Here is a 20,172-nt window from a genome sequence, read left to right as displayed (position 1 = left end):
AGCTGGCAAATATTTTTTTCCATTCTGTGGGTTGTCTTCCCTCTCTTTATTTTCTTTTCTGTGCCAAAGCTTTTAAAACTTAATATAGTTCTAGAGCCTGTCCCAGCACCTGGAAGGAAGCTCCCCTGCCGGCATCCCAAACTCCTAGGGCAGAGAAGGTGAGCCGGTCCCAGAACCTGGAAGGAAGTGCCCCCGCCACCATCCCAAGCTCCTAGGGCAGAGAAGGTGATGGAGAAGACCAACCGACCTCCAATGCTGCTTGACAAAGTTCTAGCTGGGGGAAAGAAAGGGTGGAACACATCATACCCTCATGTCTTATTTTTTCTTGCCATAATGTTTATAATTGTTACTCTGGTCACAGGAGTCATTGTGTTTGTGACTAACAACAAACTCTCCATGAGACAAATTGACAATGATATATTGAAATCTGATCTGGCTCATAAACCCCAAATTCCTGTTCTTCTTAGTTCTATTGCCACATCCACTCCTAAAGAAACCTCTCCTAAAACCCCCTCTGTTTCCCCACTACTATAACTCCCCCTCTTATTGCTGACATTCTTTTTACTAAAGGGGTCTTATGAAGAGATTGAAAGGACAGACTTTAGATGTAAGAAATAGTGGAAAATAGGAAAAAGAAAGAAAGTTAAGACAGGTAAATGCATTAAGGAGGCAAGTTACTCAATATTTCTCAAAGTGCTGTAAATATCTCCTGTTCATGGAATTTGAACCTAAATGACATTTAGTTAAGATGAATAGAGGTAAAGAAAAAGAGAGAGCTAATACTAAACTATATTAACCATTATGCAGTTTCTCAAGGGCCAGCTGGTGACCACAAGTTTGACACTTAGTTGATTAAATCTTGCTTGTACCCCTGCTGATATAAAGATTTTGATTAAGTTACTTTCTGTTCTGTTTAGGTGTGGGTAAATAAGGAGACAATTGTAATTTTTAAATATGTATTCATGATGTACAATGAAATGAAACAGCTTAGAGGAATTGTACTCTGTTTAGCAAAAAATAACCTTTACTTCAATAGAAATTGCTAAGGCAACCTAAAATGTAAACATGTTCCACCCAATGCCTCCTAGCTATTGCTTAAAGATGTAAAAATAAATCAGACCCTGAGACTTATCAGAGGGAACCTGAACATTGCTTGAGAAGGTTCTTTTCTCATCGCCAGCCCAAGACATCTCCCCTTCCTACCCTGCATCAACATCGACTGCAGCTGGTCTGCGGCAAGGTGAGCCAGTCCCAGCACCTGGAAGGAAGCTCCCCTGCCACCATCCCAAGCTCCTAGGGCAGAGAAGGTGAGCTGCACAGGGACCAGAAGCAACCCACCCCCCACCCCCAACGTGGAAATGAGAAGACACATAAACAAGTCTCAAAAACAGACTTCTGGATCACCTACAGCAACCCCAAAGGGAAACATGATGGAACAATCTGATGCTCAACCACCTGGACTCTCTGAACTGGCAACAAAAGAAAGAGGATCTGGGAAAAATGAAATCAGAAATAATACTCAGATAACAGCAAAGATTTTGCTCATGGTGCAAGACATGATTAATAAATCTAGAGCAGACACAGATAAAAAAAATAGAAGATCTGAGGAACACAATGGAATCCCAACAGAGGAAACAAATGGAATCCATAAAACAGATGCAAATAGATTTCCAGGAGATTAAAAACTCCATCAGAAGTCTGCACAGAAGAATGAACCAATGAGAGGATAGAATTTCAGATATAGAAGAAAAGATTGTAATTAGTGACCAGGAAAAAAAATTGCTTTAAAATTGTAAAGGAACAGGAAAAATTAATCCAGCAGCTGCTAGACAATGCAAAGAAGAATAACGTAAGGCTGATTAGAGTCAATGAAGAAAGAGGAGAGAGCACAGATGACATGAAAAAACTGTTCACAGAAGTGATGGCAGAAAACTTCCCAAGCAGGGGCAAAGAACTTGACTTGCAGATAAGTGAGGCATATAGGACTCCAAATATCCTTGATCAAAAAATATCTACACATAAGCATATAATAGTTAGGATTCCAGAAATCCAACAGAAGAACAAAATTCTACAAGCAGTGAGAGAAAAGAAACAAATCACATACAAAGGAAAGCCCATCAGAATCACAGCAGACTTCTCAATGCAAACCCTCAAGGAAAGAAGAGCTTGGAGTGATATATTTCAAGCTCTAAAAGAAAACAGCCTCCAACCCAAATTGATGTACCCTGCAAAACTACCTTTCAAAATTGATGGAGAAATAAGATACTTTCATGATAAAGAGCACATCAGGAACTTCATGAATATCAAACCGGCACTCCAAAAAATTTTAGACAATATCCTAGGAAAAGACAATGAGGATTACAACCCCAGGAAACCCAGCAGAATGAATCCATTGGGCATGACAAATTAAATGCAAAGAGGGAGAATCCAACAAAAAGAAAAAGTCATGACAAGGCTTTTAAAACTTTTAACTTCATCTCCCTAATGAGTGTATAATTCAATCTTGTTATTATACTGATTAGTATTTTTCTGATTCTAGAGTTGCACACATTTCCTTGTGCTGTACTGGCTATTTATCATCTTCTTATGTCTACTTTTTGATTGGGTTGTCTATTAATGAGCTGTAAGAGTTCTTTATATATTCTGGTCATAGGTTACATGCCTTGTAAATATGGTCTGTTTAAGGACTACTTTTTATTTTAATGATGTCATTTAAAGTTCTAAATTTGATGGAATCTCATTTATCAATTTTTTTCTTTTATACATCATGTCTTTTGGATACTAGGTAGTTCTTGCCTACCCTAAATCCATTAATATTTTCCCTTATAATTTCTTCTTAAAATTTTATACTTTTAGGCTTTCATATTTAGGTTCATAGATCCCTTCAAGTTATTTTCATGTGTGGAAAAAAAGGGTTGAGGTTAATTTTTTATATACAGACACCAGGTGTTCTAGTGCCATTGCTGAAAGCACTATCTCTTCCTCGGCTCTTGAATTGAGTTTATAGTCTATAAAACGCTAATGCTAAATAATCTTTCAAAACTCAGTGGACCATATATGTGTGGTTCTATTTCTAGATTCTCTGATTTATTCCAATGATCTATATGTCTTTCCTTACACCAACACTGCCTTGATTACTGTAGCTTTAGAAGAAGTCTTAAATTAGGTACTAAATGTCTTCCATTACTGTTTTTTTTGTTGTTTTTGTTTTTGTTTTTTACTTTTCTGGGTACTTTGTACTCCTACTTAACTTTTAAATTTCAATATCCAATTCTTCATTTATAGCAAGTATACACAGACCTGAATTTTTATATTTACCTTGTGTTTTCTAATCCTGCTAAATTCAAATACAAGTTCTAGGGGCTCCTAGAGATTTCTTAGTATTTTCTCTGTAGATGATCATTTCATCTACATATAAAGATTTTGCTTCTACTTTGCCAATCCTATCCTAATTGTGTCATTTTATTGCCAGACTATTTTGGTGGGGCCTAGGTTTCAAAGTTTAATGGACAGATAAAGAGTAAGCATATCTGCCCTTGTTCCCCACCCTAAGGAGAAAGCATTGTATTTTCTCAGTGCATATGATGCGTTCTCACTGGAAGTATGGAGTACATGTCTTTAATCTGTTGAGAAGGTTCTGTTCTACTTCTGGTCTCCTGATAGCTTTTACCATGAACAGCTGTAGAATTTAGTCCAATACTTTTTCTCCAACTACTGACAGGATCATATGGCTTTTTCTTTCCTCTTTTAAAATGATGACTTTTGAGGGTGGATCTTCCAATGCTGAACCAACACTGCCATCCCTATAACAAAACACTTTCTACATACTGCCAGATCTGAATTCTAATAGTTGTTTTGTTAATCAAATTTTTATCTATGTTCATACTTTTTTCTTCTATTATCTTTATCCAGTTTTAGGATTAGCACAATGTTGAGTTCCTAAAATGAGGGAAGAAGTTATGTGAAAATAGGCATATAGTTACAAGTATCATGTGATACTATTATGCAAGTATTACGTGACAACCAAAGCATCTGTGTTTGTGTTTGTATTTGTGCACACACACTCAGAAAAAGCAACAATGGATAATGATCTCTGAAGTAAAAGATTGTATTTTTCCTTTCCCCTGAAAATATTCTATGAATATAATAAATTTTTTCTTCTTTGTACCTATCCTAATGCGCTTTAAAAAATGTGTTTTAGGAAATTTTTATTAAGGAAGAGTTTGACTTGAAACCACAATGTACAGAATAAAACAGAATGTTTTCCTGTGTTGCCAAAGAATTGACATTGCATCGTATCTTATTATCTTCTCTCAGGTGACTTTACATAGGTAGAAGCAATCATGTAACTCCATGTACACACTGCAGGAAAGCATACAGTACCATTCATTTTCCCGGAGGGAAACAGCACAGCGTGTGTTTGGGTGGGGTATTGCCAGTCCATCTGCTTTAGCTCTTCAATGGAATAGAAGGAATTTGTTAAATAGGTCACAACAAGATCTGATGACCTGTGAGATTCATTCCAAATTTGTAATTTTATGACTAATAACAAGTACGTGTATTAAGCATTTGAATGCACTGGTCATTCATTTTGTCAAGTAGTGTACTAATGGTATTGTATGCATGTAGAGGTGGACTTTTTTGGTCTTTTGTTTGTTTGTTTATTTTTTTTCCCATTAAGTTTATTGGTACATTTTAGGTGTACAATACAGTTACATACATCATTGGGAGCTTGTACCCTTACATGATGTACCTTGGTTCTTATTTTTTCCCCTTCCTCTGCCCTCCCTCCACCCCCTCCACCCTTCCTTATTTACAGACTATGTTTCCATGTATTTCATTTTCTCATATTTTTTCCTTTCCCTTCTTTCCTTTCCCCTACCCCTCCCACTTCCCCTACTCCTTTAGACCTTTTCTTCTTATTTCACATTATCTATTTTACATTTTGATCCTTATTTACACTTTTAGTTTCAAACACCAGAGAAGCTATTCAGTATTTACACGTGTGTCCTATTTATTTCGCTTAAGAGTATGGCCTCAATGTGCAACCATTTAGCTATGTCTCTAGTTTCTTGTACTTTACGGCTGAGTAATACTCCATTTTATTAAAAAAAACACATCTTTTTTATTCAGTCTCCAGTTGATGGGCAATTGGGCAATAGTTTTAGCTAATACAAACTGTGCCACTATAAACATGGGTGCACATATATTTCTGTGGTATGATTCTAATTCTTTTTGGTAGATACACAGCAGAGGAATAGCTGGGTCAAATGGAACCTCCAATCCTAGTTTTTTGAGGTATATTCATATTGATTTCCATAGTGGTTGCACCAGTCTGCACTCCCACCAACAATGGAGAAGGGTTCCTTTCTCCCCACACCCCTGCCAGCATTTGTTATTGGTTGAGTTCTTGATAGCAGGCATTCTTTCAGGGGGTAAGGTGAAATATCAGTGCTGTTTTCATCTGCATCTCTTGAATGACCAGTAATGTTGTACCTTTTTTCATATGTTTATTTGCTGCTTTTACTTCTTTGTCTGAGAAATGTCTTTTCACTTCAGATCCCCATTTTCGAACTGGGTCTTTAAATTTGGGGAGTCTGATGTTTTTTAGTTCTTTGTATATTCTCCATAGTAGTCCTTTGTCTAAGGAGCAGATGGTAAAAACAATTTTCCCACACTGTAGGTTTTCTCTTAGCTCTGTTGGTGGTTTATCTTGTATTGTAGAAGCTTTTTAATAAGATGAGATCCCAGTTGTTGATTCTTTGTGTTAGTTCCCGTGCCACTGAGGTTTTGTTTATAAAGTCTTTTCCTATGCCAGTGGCTTCAAGAGTTCTACCTAACTTATCTTCCAGAAAGTTTAGTGTTTCTGTTTTAATATTTAGATCTTTAATCCACTTTGATTTTAGTTTAGTTCATGGTGAAAGATAGGTGTCTAATTTTAGTCTTTGGCAGGTTGAATTCCAATTTTTGTTGAAAGAGGCTATCTTTCCTCCAATGATGGTGGTTGGTTCCTTTGTCAAAGATGAGGTAGCTGAATATATCTAGAGTTGTTTTTGAATCTTTTAAACTATTCCACTGATCCTAAGGTCTGTTTCTTTGCCGGTACCATGCTGTTTTTATCACAGTGGCTTTGTAGTATAGTTTCAAATTGGGGATTATGATACACCCCATCATGTCTCTGTTGCCTGGAATTGCTTTTGCTATTCTAGGTCTCTTCTTGTTCTAAATGAATTTTTGCATTGTTTTCTCTATTTCTGTGAAATATACTGCTAGGATTTCAGTCAGGATTGCATTGAATCTATATAGCAGTTTTGGAAGTATGGCCATTTTCACTATATTGGTTCTTCCTACCCAGGAACAAGGGATGTCTTTCCATTTTCTTATATCCTCTTTGATCTCTTTTTTCAGAGTGCTGTTGTATTCAATGTACAAGTCTTTTGCTTCCTTCAGTAGATTGATTCCTACATATTTTATTTTTTTGGGTGCTATTTGAAAGGAATTGTTTCCCTAATATCTCTCTCTCTCTCTTTCTCTCTCTCTCTCTCTCTCTCTCTCTCTCGACTGTAAGCTTTCCTGTAAGACTTCATCATTTCTGTTTTAAAGATGAAAAAAATAAACTGTCAGGATTACTCATTTTTTAAACTGCTGGAAAGCTGCATGAGGAAGTTCAGGATTTGATCTATTTTCCCACAAAACCTTTGTTTTTCACAACATTTTTAGCTCAGGCTTTGAGACCAGGGCTGGATTCAACATAAGGTGAATGAAATAGTTATAAGGTTCCTCAGCACCAGGCAATAAAGGATCCAGTTTTGGGTGAGTGCCTAGAAACTTAAGCAAGGTTCTCTGTATTCTGCTGAAACACATTCAGCCTTTAACATCCAATATAACAATGTACATGTCTATTTGCCCAGAAGGAAAGTTCATACTCACTCAAAAGTCCTGTAACACAGATGCAGCTGTACTCATGCTGTGAATGTGTGATGGCCAAAGAAACAATACTTAGCTAGCATGTTTCTTTTTAAATGGGTGCCTATGGATATTTCTGCTTTGCCTTAACTAATAACATTGCCTACAAAATCCTTTAAATTGATTAACTAACCCATCTCTGTTCCATTCCATTCAATCTTTTCAACTTTTCACAATGGGTAAAAATAATCCTGGTTTCATTATTCCATCTACTTGTTAGGTAACTTTAGTAAATTATTTAGACTCCCTCAGTCTCTGTTTCTACCTTTGAAAATATGATAACAACACATATTACAAGGATTTAGAAGTGATGAATATGTTAAAGTTTTGAGAAAAAAAAGCACAGGATATTGCAGATACACTATAAAAATCTTCATTTGTTCCAACTAAACAAATTAAATATGGTTTAAAAATTTGTAAAGTAATTCAATTTAGTGGTCTCATTATAGTGAATTTATTAAAAAGTGCATGTTAACAGTAATAACCTAAATCTAATGTGCTTAAAATCTATTACAACTTCCACAACGTATTTATTACTTTATAAGAAAAAGTCCTGAAGCATAAACAGCTAGAATGTTTCAAAGATATCAGATTATGAAATTTGATGTACTCAAAGTTAAAGTTTAGAATACTTTTATCAATTCTATTTAGAATAGTTTTATCAATCCTCATAATAAGTAAATAATCATATTTGATTAGTCTATTTGTCTTCTTTTCCTCATTCTTACTTTCTAAGTTCATTCATTTCCTTTGTGGACTGACATCTTTAAATAATTTTCTTAATAGCAACATTTTATGGTTATAAATCATCTTACATTTCTGTGACTTACTTTGAAGAAGGTTATCTTTGTTTTTCCACTGCTCTATTACCAAAATGAGGTATTTATTCTGATATTCTCTTCTAAGGCAAACACAGTAGTAGTCATGGAAATGACTACAAGCTTTCTACAAGTCTCACTTCTAAAAGTAATATACTTACTTTAAAAGGAAAATATCTCACAATATGGCAATTTATGTTAGCATATCTTGTTCTAAAAGTTATTATAAAGAAGAAGAAATGAATATTTTGTAGGAGAAAATCCTGTAAGAAAGGCTGACAGTAAAAAAAAAAAAAATAAGAATTAGATAGTATTTGAGTAAATGTCTCCTTTGCTAAAAGTAAACATCAGAATCTGATAATGAAAGATGTAACAGACCAGGCCTTCTAGAGATTCAACTTTGAAATAAATTTATCTTGGAAAAAAGAAAAAAAACATTAGCAGGCAATCATAGGATGAAAGGATGTTGCCTTCCAATATTTTTGATACACATTTTTTCTTTTATGTTTTTTTTGGCATTAAACTATAGAATGAAATCCACAAAATACAGAATATTATCTTCAAGTGAGGTTTTGGGTGAATTCCTAAAGGAAATCCACAAAATAAGAAACAGGCAAGAGAGTGCTGATCGGTTCCAGATCTGAACAGTATGCAGAGTTCCCTTAGCATAAGAAGTTAAATGAAAATGTTGATATTTATCATTTATATCAGTTAACATGAAGCAGTTTTAATTTTTTGGAATCTTAGTTAATTTCGTGGCAAAAATTTAGTCCAAGAAAATCAATATAGATTCCAAAAGTGATGCACACAAAAGATTCCATTCCTCTGAGCTTTCTCATTTGCATTTTACTGACATTATTTGCTTTATTCATGATTTATGGGACCCTTAGATGAACGTAATAGTTGGCTGAACAAATCACACTTAATTGTTGCCATAGCCACGTAACACATTTGCGAGAGAAACATTTTCTCTGTGAATTGCCTTCCTTGGAGCAGCGGTCAATTCTTGGATAAAAGCTATGGTATTTGAGCTCGCTCAGCACATAGCTTTCTCCCACTTCATAGGGAATGAGCTGGTCTGTCTTTGCTCACTATGTCCACCTGCATTTCGTTAAAGATCAGAATATGCACATGCCACACCACAAGAGCCCCACAGTGACATAACTCTATTCAGACTGGCGTGACTGTGCTGGTCCCCCCACCCTCCTCAGCTCTTGTATCACTAAGAATCTGGCAGTCAGTTCCGTCCTAACAAGAGTTCACAGCATATATTGGTGGATTCTTGTCCATAGTGCATCTGCTTTAAGAATTAACAAAAGCAGTATCAAGACAGTAAGGTAAGTGCTGTTTTAACTATAGCCTAGGGGATGCTGACTGTTTGGGACAGTTTTTATTGTAACAGGAACAGAGAAAGTTCCAGAGTAACTTTGCCAATTGCTATTCAATAGCGCATTCATAGATCTGAACATTTGCTTTCACATTTTGGATAATGCGCTTTCCACGATTTATGTATTACAGGTAAATTTTATACAGTATATTCTGTATTGGTTGGCAAAGGAAGCTATAAAATGTTTCAAGGTTAGAAAGGGAAAGGAGTTCAACTAGACACTGGGAAATTAAACTAGACACAGTGAAAAGTATGGAGATTAAAACATTTATTATTTATGCTCATTGCTAATATGTTCCTAATGCTGAAAGCTAATATTGCAGCAAAGAAAAGTCACTTCAATCAGCATGCAAAGTATTGTGCAATGAATATATTTTTCTAATTTTCTTACAATACAGTAAATATTCTATGTTATAAAGTGGGAGCTAAAGGACTAAAACACTTATGTATTTCTTGTTCTTATGACATTAATTTTAAAAATTTTGGATTTTTGTGTATGTCTTAAGAAACATATTTTCAAGAAATTCTGGGAAATGGTTTGCTTTTTGAAAAAAAACATTTCCCCTATAGCCACAGGTATTTGAATTCATGGAGAAAAGTACAGTGTGTTTTTGCCTCATAGTGGAGGCATTATATGATTACAAACTCTCTTTGAATTCAGGGCCCTAGTTTTTACACTGCCAAAAACTACAAAAACACTCTTTTTGTCACTATTCAATACTCAGATTTTAGTTACCATGACTGCTTTGGTATACACTTAATTTTAAATGAAATATACACTTATTAATGAATCAGAACAAACCTGTACAGCACTAACATACTGCAGCTTCTAAAGAATCCTAGAAATATGCCATCATGTTCTCTTTAGTGAGACACACAAGTTGTGGCCAAGTCCTGTGAAGTGAATTAAACGCCTCCATTATGCTTCCAGGGAATAATTTCCTAAGATCCCATGTCTTATGTTTGGAATTGAAGTGTTTCTAAAAATTTTCTTTGAGTGTTTCACCTGCTAAAGTAAAGTGCCTTATAATACCAAATTAAAACAAAGAAAAATATTTAAAATTCCTGATTCTCCCATATCTTACATATTCCAAATTTCCTGATCCAAAAACTTGTATCATGCTTCTCGTAAGAAAACATAGTATTCTGTGTTATCTGTGGAAATGTAGATCCACTACCCATTAATGATTTCTCTTCCAGAGCTACCAACTTCTCAGCCATACGTCTTCACCCTATAAAAATCCAATTCTTATATTCTAATTTTCATTTATTTAAATTGCTAAACTTGTGCTTCTTCCACCCAGTTGAAATATTCCTTAGTGAATCTCAGAAACAGGTTTATCGGGAAAGATAACTGTTAGAAATTGTTTAAAATTTATATTTTCAGTGGAATACTCTCCTACATGGTTCCTAAAGTCAGCATTTGAAACAAACTTTCCTCCTTGTCTACCATTTCATTCTGTGAGGCCTTGAAAGTGCAAAAATGTAAACCATGCCACCTTAAATTTAGCATGAAGGAGATAGAGAACTTCTGAGTGTTTTAGAAAACTTTATTTCAAAATTAGGGAAATATTTTCCTCTACCTTTCTCCATTTAAAATTTCTTAGACTATTTGACATTTCTGTTGTTAATAAATATTTGCTTTATTAAATTAATTTAGTAAATGTCAGTTTCAGAATACACTCTTACAATGTGTTAAAAGTGTGGAATGTTATACAAAACTTGAAATAACATAAATACACACCCATACTGGGATTTCTCTTCCTCTTCTTCAGAACCTCAGAGACAACAGCCAGACGTTTTGAAAGGAATGTACTCCCATTTCCCCTTCCACCCCATATATTATCAGGATAGCTTTCCTCCAGGGAAAACCACAGACTGACCATTTTCCCAGGAAGGAGTTTTTAATGAGACGTTTCAAAGATGTTGAATTGTAGGTTACAGTCGTCAGTTTACAAATATCTTTTAATTTTCATCTCTTCTGCTTTTGAGACATGTTCCGCAGCAGTGTTCTAACATGGTAGTCAATGAGCACAGCCCAGAAGTCTCTCCTCTCCCGGGAAGATATTTAGTTAAGGAAGGACCTGAAGAGATTGAGTGCAACAGTTTTGTTTGGCTCGCCCAGAAGGGGGCGCAGGTGTACGCCATCTGACCCGAGACCTGGTGTCCACACCAAAGTTGTAGCCATAGGCCCCATCCTCATTCTTAAACCAAAATTTAAAAGAAGATGAAGGCATTCTTTTCCAGTGCAGTAGAAGATTTACAAAATAACAAAATGCTTGATAGACTTTGACATTGCAAATTCAATTTCATTTTCCCGAAAGTATATTATTTTATATTAAAATCTATTTCCATTTCATTTAGGATTCAAAACACTTGCTGAAAATGAATCTAGGTGCACTAATTTTCTTCTTGGCATTGACTAGCAGTGCCAATGGGCACTACTATGATTATGATTACTACCCCGCTTTTTTGCGTTCCTCACCAAACTGTGCACCAGAATGCAACTGCCCAGAGAGCTACCCAACTGCCATGTACTGCGATAAGCTGAAGCTGAAAAGTGTACCAATTATTCCTCCTGGAATCAAGTACCTTTATCTTAGGAATAACCAGATTGATCGTATTGATGAAAAGGCCTTTGAGAACGTAACTGATCTGCAGTGGCTTATTTTAGATCACAATCTTCTAGAAAACTCCAAGATAAAAGGCAAAGTTTTCTCTAAACTGAAACAACTGAAGAAGCTGCATATAAACTACAACAATCTGACAGAGTCTGTCAGCCCACTTCCCAAAACGCTGGAGGATCTGCAGCTTACTAATAACAAGATCACGAAGCTTGGCTCCTTTGAAGGACTGGTAAACTTGACCTTTATCCACCTTCAACACAATCAGCTGAAAGAGGAAGCCATTTCTGCTGCTTTGAGAGGTCTTAAGTCACTTGAGTACCTTGACTTGAGTTTCAACCAGTTGGCCAAGCTCCCATCTGGCCTCCCTGTGTCTCTTCTAACTCTGTACCTAGACAACAATCAGATTAAAAATATCCCTGATGAGTATTTTAAGCGTTTTAATGCACTGCAATACCTGCGTTTATCTCACAATGAACTGGCTGATAGTGGGATCCCTGGAAATACTTTTAATATATCATCCCTCCTTGAGCTGGATCTCTCCTATAATAAGCTTAAAAGTATACCAAATGTCAATGAAAACCTTGAAAACTATTACTTGGAGGTCAATGAACTTGAAAGTAAGTAGAAAGTTGTATTTGTGTTTAATTGGCGCATCTTTACATTCTAAATGTCCAAGTTGTGTGACACAAATAGGTCATTTGAGGTCATTTAATGAAGATGAATTAAAATGTTGACAAAATTTCCCTTCACTGTAAACATAGGCGAACTCTAGCTTTATGTATGCACTTCTTTTTTCGCCTTTCTTTGGGAAGTCCAGATGAAGAACTATTAAGATTATGCAATTTAATATCAAAATTTGTAAGACTTATATTGAGTTGATTAATGCTGTTGAATTATATCTTGATATTTACCTGTTATCGGTTACCTCTATTATCACTAAGATTTGTATCTTACATTTACTTCTTGGCTGAGAGAGGAACGAACATGTTTAACAGAGGCAGAGCTGCAGAGGATTTCAAGCCCTGCCCCACTCATCACCAGAGCAGATCATATATTATTGTGACGTCTTTACTAGGGATTGTGCATGTTACTCTGCCAAGCCAACATGAGCATCATCTATTTTCATTACGGCTATTACAGTGTGTGAGGACTTCACAATATTCTGATGAGAGCTTTGAGAAGATTAAGAAGGGACAGTATATGATGAAGGTTCAGAATAGCTTTCTCTTTTCAAAGTAGTATTACAGAGCTCCAGAACATCAAAAGGATACCCAAATCTGTAGATGACAAGTCTTTGATATAAAATGGCATAGTAATTGCATAGAATCTATGTATATCTTCTCATATAGTACTTTAGATTAGGCCTGGATTACTTATAATACCTAGCACAATGTAAATGCACTCTAAATAGTTGTTATATTATACAATTTAGGAAATAATGATCTTTTAAAAATTCTACATATTTAGAACTGAAGCAATTTTTTCCAAATATTTTTGATTTGTGATTTGTTGAATCTACAAATGTGGAACCGTGGGTAAAGGGAACCAATTATATAGCCAAAAGTAATTTTAGATTTTCAATCCTGCAACTCTAAGCATTAGCCTGATGATAGATATTTCTAATATGAATTTGGAAAAGAGAAAAACTTATAAGGCCATTCATACTTATTTTGGATATCCTATATTCTAATATTGTTTAACATGCTCTACATTCATTAATCTCACAGCACACTGAGATAGATGTGCATATCAGACAGGAAGATCAGCTAAGTATTCAAAGTTCACTCAGTTGAGGAGTAGCAGAAGTAGAATCCTGACATAGGCCTAGGGCCAACTTCTTTCTATTGCTCCATATTTCATCAGAGCTAGGTACCACAGAAAGAGCCCAGCATTCAGTTGATGAGTTTAAGTAAGCATCAGAGTTTCCACTAAAGCCATTGTTGACTAGAGTTTAAGGGTGAAAGAAAATGGACATTGGCACAAATAAGAGTTTCTGTGTGCATCTGTAGTTATACAATCCAGCTTTAGTGACTCTTGAAACTAAGCCACATATTCATTTCTGATTACTTTTCAACCACATAAAAACATTGGTTCAGATGGTGGATATTCCATGACTTGGTTTCTGTCTTGGAGCTCTGATTCATTGTCTTGGTGTATGGTTACTGAAAATATTCTTTATAGATTAACTACTTAAAGCTCTCTTACTTTCAGAAGAAAAACCCAAGGATGCTTATGCTAGTAAGATTTTTTTTTCATAGAAAAAGATCAGTCAGGTCAGATTAAATATTTGAAAAAGAGTTCTTAGCATATAAGACACCCTTGTTAAATACCTTTCTAAAATTTCTTAAATTGTGTTCTTTAAAAAAATCTATGGAAGGGCCAGGGATTTGGCTCAGTGGTTTCACCGCCTGCTGCACAAGCGGAAGGATCTGAGTTCAATCCCCAGCACCAAAACAAAAACAAAAACAAAAATAAAAAAAACTATGGAATATTCTAATCTGTGCTTGTTACTGCTTACTGAATATTGCTGTGCCATGTTAGTCATCTGAAATATGCTTTTAGTAATTCTTAATTCAAAGATATATGATGTAAATGAGTTTTTTAAGTGGGAAGAAGCCCTATTTGATAATATTTTAGACTTGAGGAATTTTTTTAAATGATTGTTTTAAGTCACTTTATTAAAAAATGATTTAAATTTTCTATTCTTTATTTTCCAGAGTTTGATGTAAAGAGCTTCTGTAAAATTCTGGGACCATTGTCCTACTCCAAGATCAAACATTTGCGCTTGGATGGCAATCTCTTAACTCAAAGCAGCCTGCCACCTGATATGTACGAATGTCTACGTGTATTGAATGAAATCACCATTACTTAATATCTGGTAATTCCAACTATATTGAGGTATATCAATATAGGAGTGATACTTCATGGTTACTTTTTTGTGTGTAAGGTTTTCATAGTATCCAATTTTGTTGCTGTTTATTAATTCCATTTATTTTAAATTCTGAGGGAAAATGTTTTGTAAACATTTCCTACTTTTATTTTAAAAGATGAAAAGCAGGCCTATTTCATCAAAAGAACACACATACACACACACACACACACACACACACACACATACAAATAGACATGAAATTCAATAGTTTGTTTGTCAATGTATTGTTTATTGTATCTTTACTGTCCAAAGGCTTGCAAAGCCTTTTACATCTAGCATGGAAGTCAGCCGAGTTTTATAACCTCTAAGTGGTAAGTTAATGTACTCAAATAGTGTCCTAATGGATATTTTCCACCTTGACCCAGATTTTCTTACTATGTTCAAATTTGTTTTGTTGAAAAATAGGTGGCAGAATCTGAGTCAGTAATTTTGCAAAATGCTAAACAAAATTCATGAAGCAATTTGCACCTGAACAATTATTTGAAGTATTAAGAATTTACTTACATAGCAAAACATTTCTACAATTATTTTTATTCTGTCATATATGTTTCTTTTTGATTATTTGCATGTTGTGTTTAACAAGCTAATAGCAAAATAAAACATAGCAAATGGCATCACTGTTAGACTTCTTGTGAAATTCATGTCTCTCATTTATAAAATACATAAATGAATACATTAAAGTTCAAAAGACATCTTTAGCCTGAAATATTTTACCAATGGGAACACAGGATTTCACACTAAATTTATGTCTTCTTCTAGAATCCACTTACAGGGATTATGTACATCTGATTATATGTGCACTAGTCACACAACTTGCTTAGATTTTCTTCTACTCCCATTCTTGTCATTTTTACAAGTTAGAAACTATTATTCCATTAAACAAGAAGCTATTATAAGATCTTAGCAATAGAGCACTATTTGGTTGGTAAATAAAAATGTTTGAGAACTCCAATTGGGACTTTAAAAATTATTACAAAAATACACAGCATCCTGAACCCAGTGCATTTGGAACATATGTTCTGAATTTATAATCCATTAATAACTGTTTTTAGCTTTCTATATTCTGGGTATCCATGACTCTATACAATGGGATATAGGACATATAATTTATGAAAATAATTTCTATTTTTAGCTAGTTAATAATAAAGTCCAAGATCAGTGATTATATAGTGAGTTATGAGTCAAAAGCAAAAGAAGCATCTCTCCAAAGCTTGATATGTTTTAACAGAACCTTTTCAATGAACTCTACCTTATGGTAAAATATTTTGTTACCAAAGGACCATCATAAAATAAAACTGAGTTGACTGGCAGATGTGTGAAATGTACCTTACATTAGATAAACTGCATATTTTTGATTCTCATGGTGTTTTTTTTTAACATAAAGTTAAATTCTTTGAGCTGTGAGACCACTCAAGTCATTTCTTGGTACAAACTTAAAATTTATTTTCTCTAAGCAAAACTATATTATGGAAAAATAAAAATAAAAATTTCTTTCACTATATATAAAACTCACCATCATTCTTTGTGAATGTATTTATAAGTAGATGGTAGAAAATATGCCATAAATTATCTTTAGCGGGAGTGGGATGAGCATAAATGAGCTTTGTCTCTGTACAGTTTAGCAAAACATCTTCTCGGTTGGCAGTCTGTCTACATCTCTACAAGTCTTTGATTTAATTTTATCTGAAGTCCTTTTTATTCTTAAATCTAAAGAGTAAGACTGTAACTCAAAATAGCAATTCCACTTTTTGTTAAGTTCCACTGGCAGGAATCACAGTAAGTACAAAGCGATACTTCCTAGGAGAAGCATGTGGGGAAGACACCAGTGAGTTCTAATCTGGAAGCAGCCCCAGAGCCCTGGGTTGGTCTTCTCAAGGCAGAATTGAAGAAGAGTAGCTGCATGCATGCTCCTTACTCCTTGGGCTGCTTTAGGTGGGGAGGGAAGGAAATCTGGAGACTGCTTTACCTGTTCGTTCCTCATCTCCTCACCTCCATCTCACTTAGACTAGTGTTATTTAGTTTCTAGTGCACAGCTAGCATATTGTGATGCTTTTACAAGTACAGATTTCTAAACTAAGTGCCCCAAATATGCAGACCCAATAAGTTAAGCAACATAGGGCTCCACATTTTAAAACAGCAGCCATAAGGGATTCTGATTCTGACGCTCGATGTTTCTCATTTTTCAAACAACTTAGTACGATTTTATGATCAAACTAGTGAAATTCCAAATGATTAAAAAGCAGAAGATGGGGGCTGGGGATTTAGCTCAGTGGTTTCATTGCCTGCTGTGCAAGTGCAAGGACCCAAGTTCGATCCCCAGTACCGCCCCCCCAAAAAAAGCAGAGGAGTCCCTTTTTCTCCCAGAACACCACAATAGAAAGAAACAGACTGGTCACAATATACACACATGAAAATACATATTTTTTTCATATTCTAACTCTCTAACACTCAATTTCTTCATGTTTAAGCAAGTAATGCAATTTTTAATTTCATACAGATAGCAGGACAGTCATGCCACTGAAATGGTTTGTGAGTTGTTTGATAACACTCCTTGTCTACCTATAGTCTTTTTTCCCTTTGAACTTACATTTTTTTTGTATTCTGTCCTGACATATTACTTAAAATTCACTTTAACTATTTTTTAAGTTACCAAGGAAAATGGTCATAAACGGGTGACTTTAAAATTGGAGGTTCTCTCAACTCCACCAACAATGATTTTAGTTTTGTCTTTTTGTATATAAACTCTCCCCTGAATGGGTTACAATGATGATATAGAAAGGATTCTTTCCTTCCCTAAGACATTCATTGAAGACTTAACTAGTCTCTGATGTTAGGGTGAAGTGGAAAAATGAGTAAAGTTCCCCTTCATTCTCAGTATCACCGTTTGAAAATTAGAGTTCTGTGGGGCCTTTTGTTAAAATAAATCATCAATGTGCTCAGGCTCTGAACTTTCTGAAGAGTCATAATGCTCTAATAGGTATAAAAAAGACACATGAATAATAGACCACTAAATGAGTCAAAGGAATGTTGATTTCTTAGTTAAATGTTTTCCTATTGGTAATAGCTATGTTTTCAGAAGTACTGGAGAGTTTACAAGATTGGGTTTAGAAAGAGCTATGAATTATTTTCCTTGTGATCTTTTAAGTTTGGGTTCCACTTTTCTATAGCTGTAATTTTATCATAATGATAGCCTTATATTATTCCGTGGTTGTGTTTTGCAACCATCATGAATTCTTGCCCACCATTTATTCATGAGTAAAAGAAAATGTTCATGATATTAAAAAGGGATTCTAAAGCAACTTTACCACCAGAACTAAAAACGCATAAAAAGTAACAATGGCACGAGATAGATGTGTTGTAAATATGTCAAAAAAATAGATTTTAAAGATAACTAGCAGATTACATTTATCTATTCACTCATGACTTTCACAGATTTTGTTTCCAGATAACATATCAGTAGTTGAAATACAATTGAAATACACATGTAGAGAAATTTAGGCTACAAAAATGAGTCAATTCTCGATAGTTAATTATTTTATAACTATTTCACTTCTACAATATAATAATAGCTTCTTTTTCAAATTTTTCCCCCCAAAGAGTATCCTACACATTTGTGGCTTACCCCCATACACTATACCTGATGTTCTATAAGAAAAGAAAACATTCTATGATTTGAAAATATACCAGAGTCCTAGCTACCCTTCCTTTTGGATTGTATTTTGAATCCTCTTTAATCTCACATAACAGTTTTCTATCTAGACTTGTTCAATTTTCATATAGATTTCTGAAGATTATCTACTTTTGCCTAACTTCACCCACATTGTTATCAAAGGATTTTCTAGTATATGAACTGCTTCTTCATTATTCCCTATTTAAACTACTCACAGATGCACCATTCTTTTCTGGATATGACCTAGGTTCTGCAGAGGAACACACAAGCACCTCAGGACATCAAAGGCCCTTTGAGATCTGGTCCTTTGTTCATCCTGTAGCTTCAGCTCTTACCAGGTCTTGCCAGGCTTCATCGTGTGCCACACTGAAATGTTGGAAGTGTTTTAATCATGCTTAGCAGTTTGCAATTGGTTTTGCGTTAGTATCTATGAAAACTCTTCCATTCTTCCTGCAATTCCTTTTCTGCCTTTGTGCTTGGAAACACCCTCATTTTTCAAATATCACCTTAATCTGCTCTTTCATTTAAGCAGAGTAACTCCACTGAACCTTGGAAGATAGAATTAATACCTTGTATAAAAAATAAAATTCTTTATTCCCAAAATAAAAATTATTAGGCTGGTATGGTGATGAATACCTGTAATCCCAGCACTCAAGAGGCTGAAGCCGGAGAATTGAAAGTTCAATTCCATAATAGACTAAATAGAGAGATCCTATCTTTAAAAAGTAAACATATAAATATAAATAAGAATTCTTAAAAGTTTTAAGCTCCATGAAAACCTTTGTCCACTTTACCTTCACTTGTGTATTTTTTCTTTAATTCATTCCACTATTCTCAGTTAGACTTCTGCAGATAAGACCAAAAAGTTTTCACTCTAAAAAAGTTGAGATTCTTCAGGAATTAGAATGAAAAGGCAGATGTTCATATTCTACAGCATAGTATCAGGCAGTGATAAGTATTATGAAGAAAAATAAACTATCTGAAAGGATAAGGGGCCAGGAAGGGTAATTTTTGGACTGGATGGTATGGAAGGACTTTATGTGTAAAACACTTCATTGCTTTTTATTTTGAACACTTAATTGTCATAATAGTGCTCATTTACATTTTAGGATGTTGAGCTAATTAGCTCACATATTACTTTAGCTGAAGTAATATTTGTAGGTTATGTTCTTATTTAGCAGAGAAGAAATACCAAGACCTAAGGTCAGCCCTTGGAGATCAGTCTCTGCTTTCACACCATACACTCAAACTCAGCAGCTCTCATGGCAGCAAGAGTGCTTCACTGTGCTTGTGCGGGCAACTATAAACTTCTACTGTTGGAAAAACACAGGGCCAGGCAGTAAATTCTTAAGATGTGTCATTGAAAACAATTAGGATAATTAAACTGTGGTATGGAGGAAAAGACCACAAAGGTCAATATTGAAGTGGGTCACTTCTGGCAAGCTCCTGTACCATCGCTTCTGTTTTTAATTTACTGTAATTCATGGACTCATCCATTTCTGTTTGTCAAATCCATTTTTTCACAAAAGTACAGCTCACAAGTACAAAGTTCCAGTGGATGACATGATATTTTGAGAAATGTATGCACATCTAAACATACATTGTGTAATGGTTAAACAAAGTTAACATACTCATCACCTAACACCCTTATTATCTTTTGTTAAGAAAACATTTAAAATCTATTCTATTATCAAATTTCAAGTATGCCATATCTTATTATTAACTATAATCACCCATAAGATCTTGGAAATTAACATTTCTCTTTCTGTGCT

At 34.8% G+C, this 20,172-nt stretch overlaps 1 protein-coding gene across 1 annotated transcript; it reads left to right on the top strand.

Moving 5' to 3' along the window:
* The first annotated feature begins 8,840 nt into the window (after positions 1–8,840).
* Positions 8,841–14,919, top strand: Lum (lumican). The gene is made up of 3 exons (XM_004844979.3): positions 8,841–9,121; positions 11,536–12,415; positions 14,516–14,919. Exons 2-3 carry the CDS (start codon positions 11,557–11,559, stop codon positions 14,668–14,670), a joined length of 1,014 nt encoding a protein of 337 aa, XP_004845036.1. The 5' UTR covers positions 8,841–9,121; positions 11,536–11,556; the 3' UTR covers positions 14,671–14,919.
* Positions 14,920–20,172: the final 5,253 nt, after the last annotated feature.

Source organism: Heterocephalus glaber, unplaced genomic scaffold, assembly GCF_053883595.1.
Source record: "Heterocephalus glaber isolate CG9 unplaced genomic scaffold, H.glaber_assembly_v1.0 deba00001572, whole genome shotgun sequence".
Taxonomy (NCBI): domain Eukaryota; kingdom Metazoa; phylum Chordata; class Mammalia; order Rodentia; family Bathyergidae; genus Heterocephalus; species Heterocephalus glaber.
The sequence above is the reverse complement of the archived record's forward strand: the minus strand, read 5'-3'. Positions and strand labels throughout refer to the sequence as shown.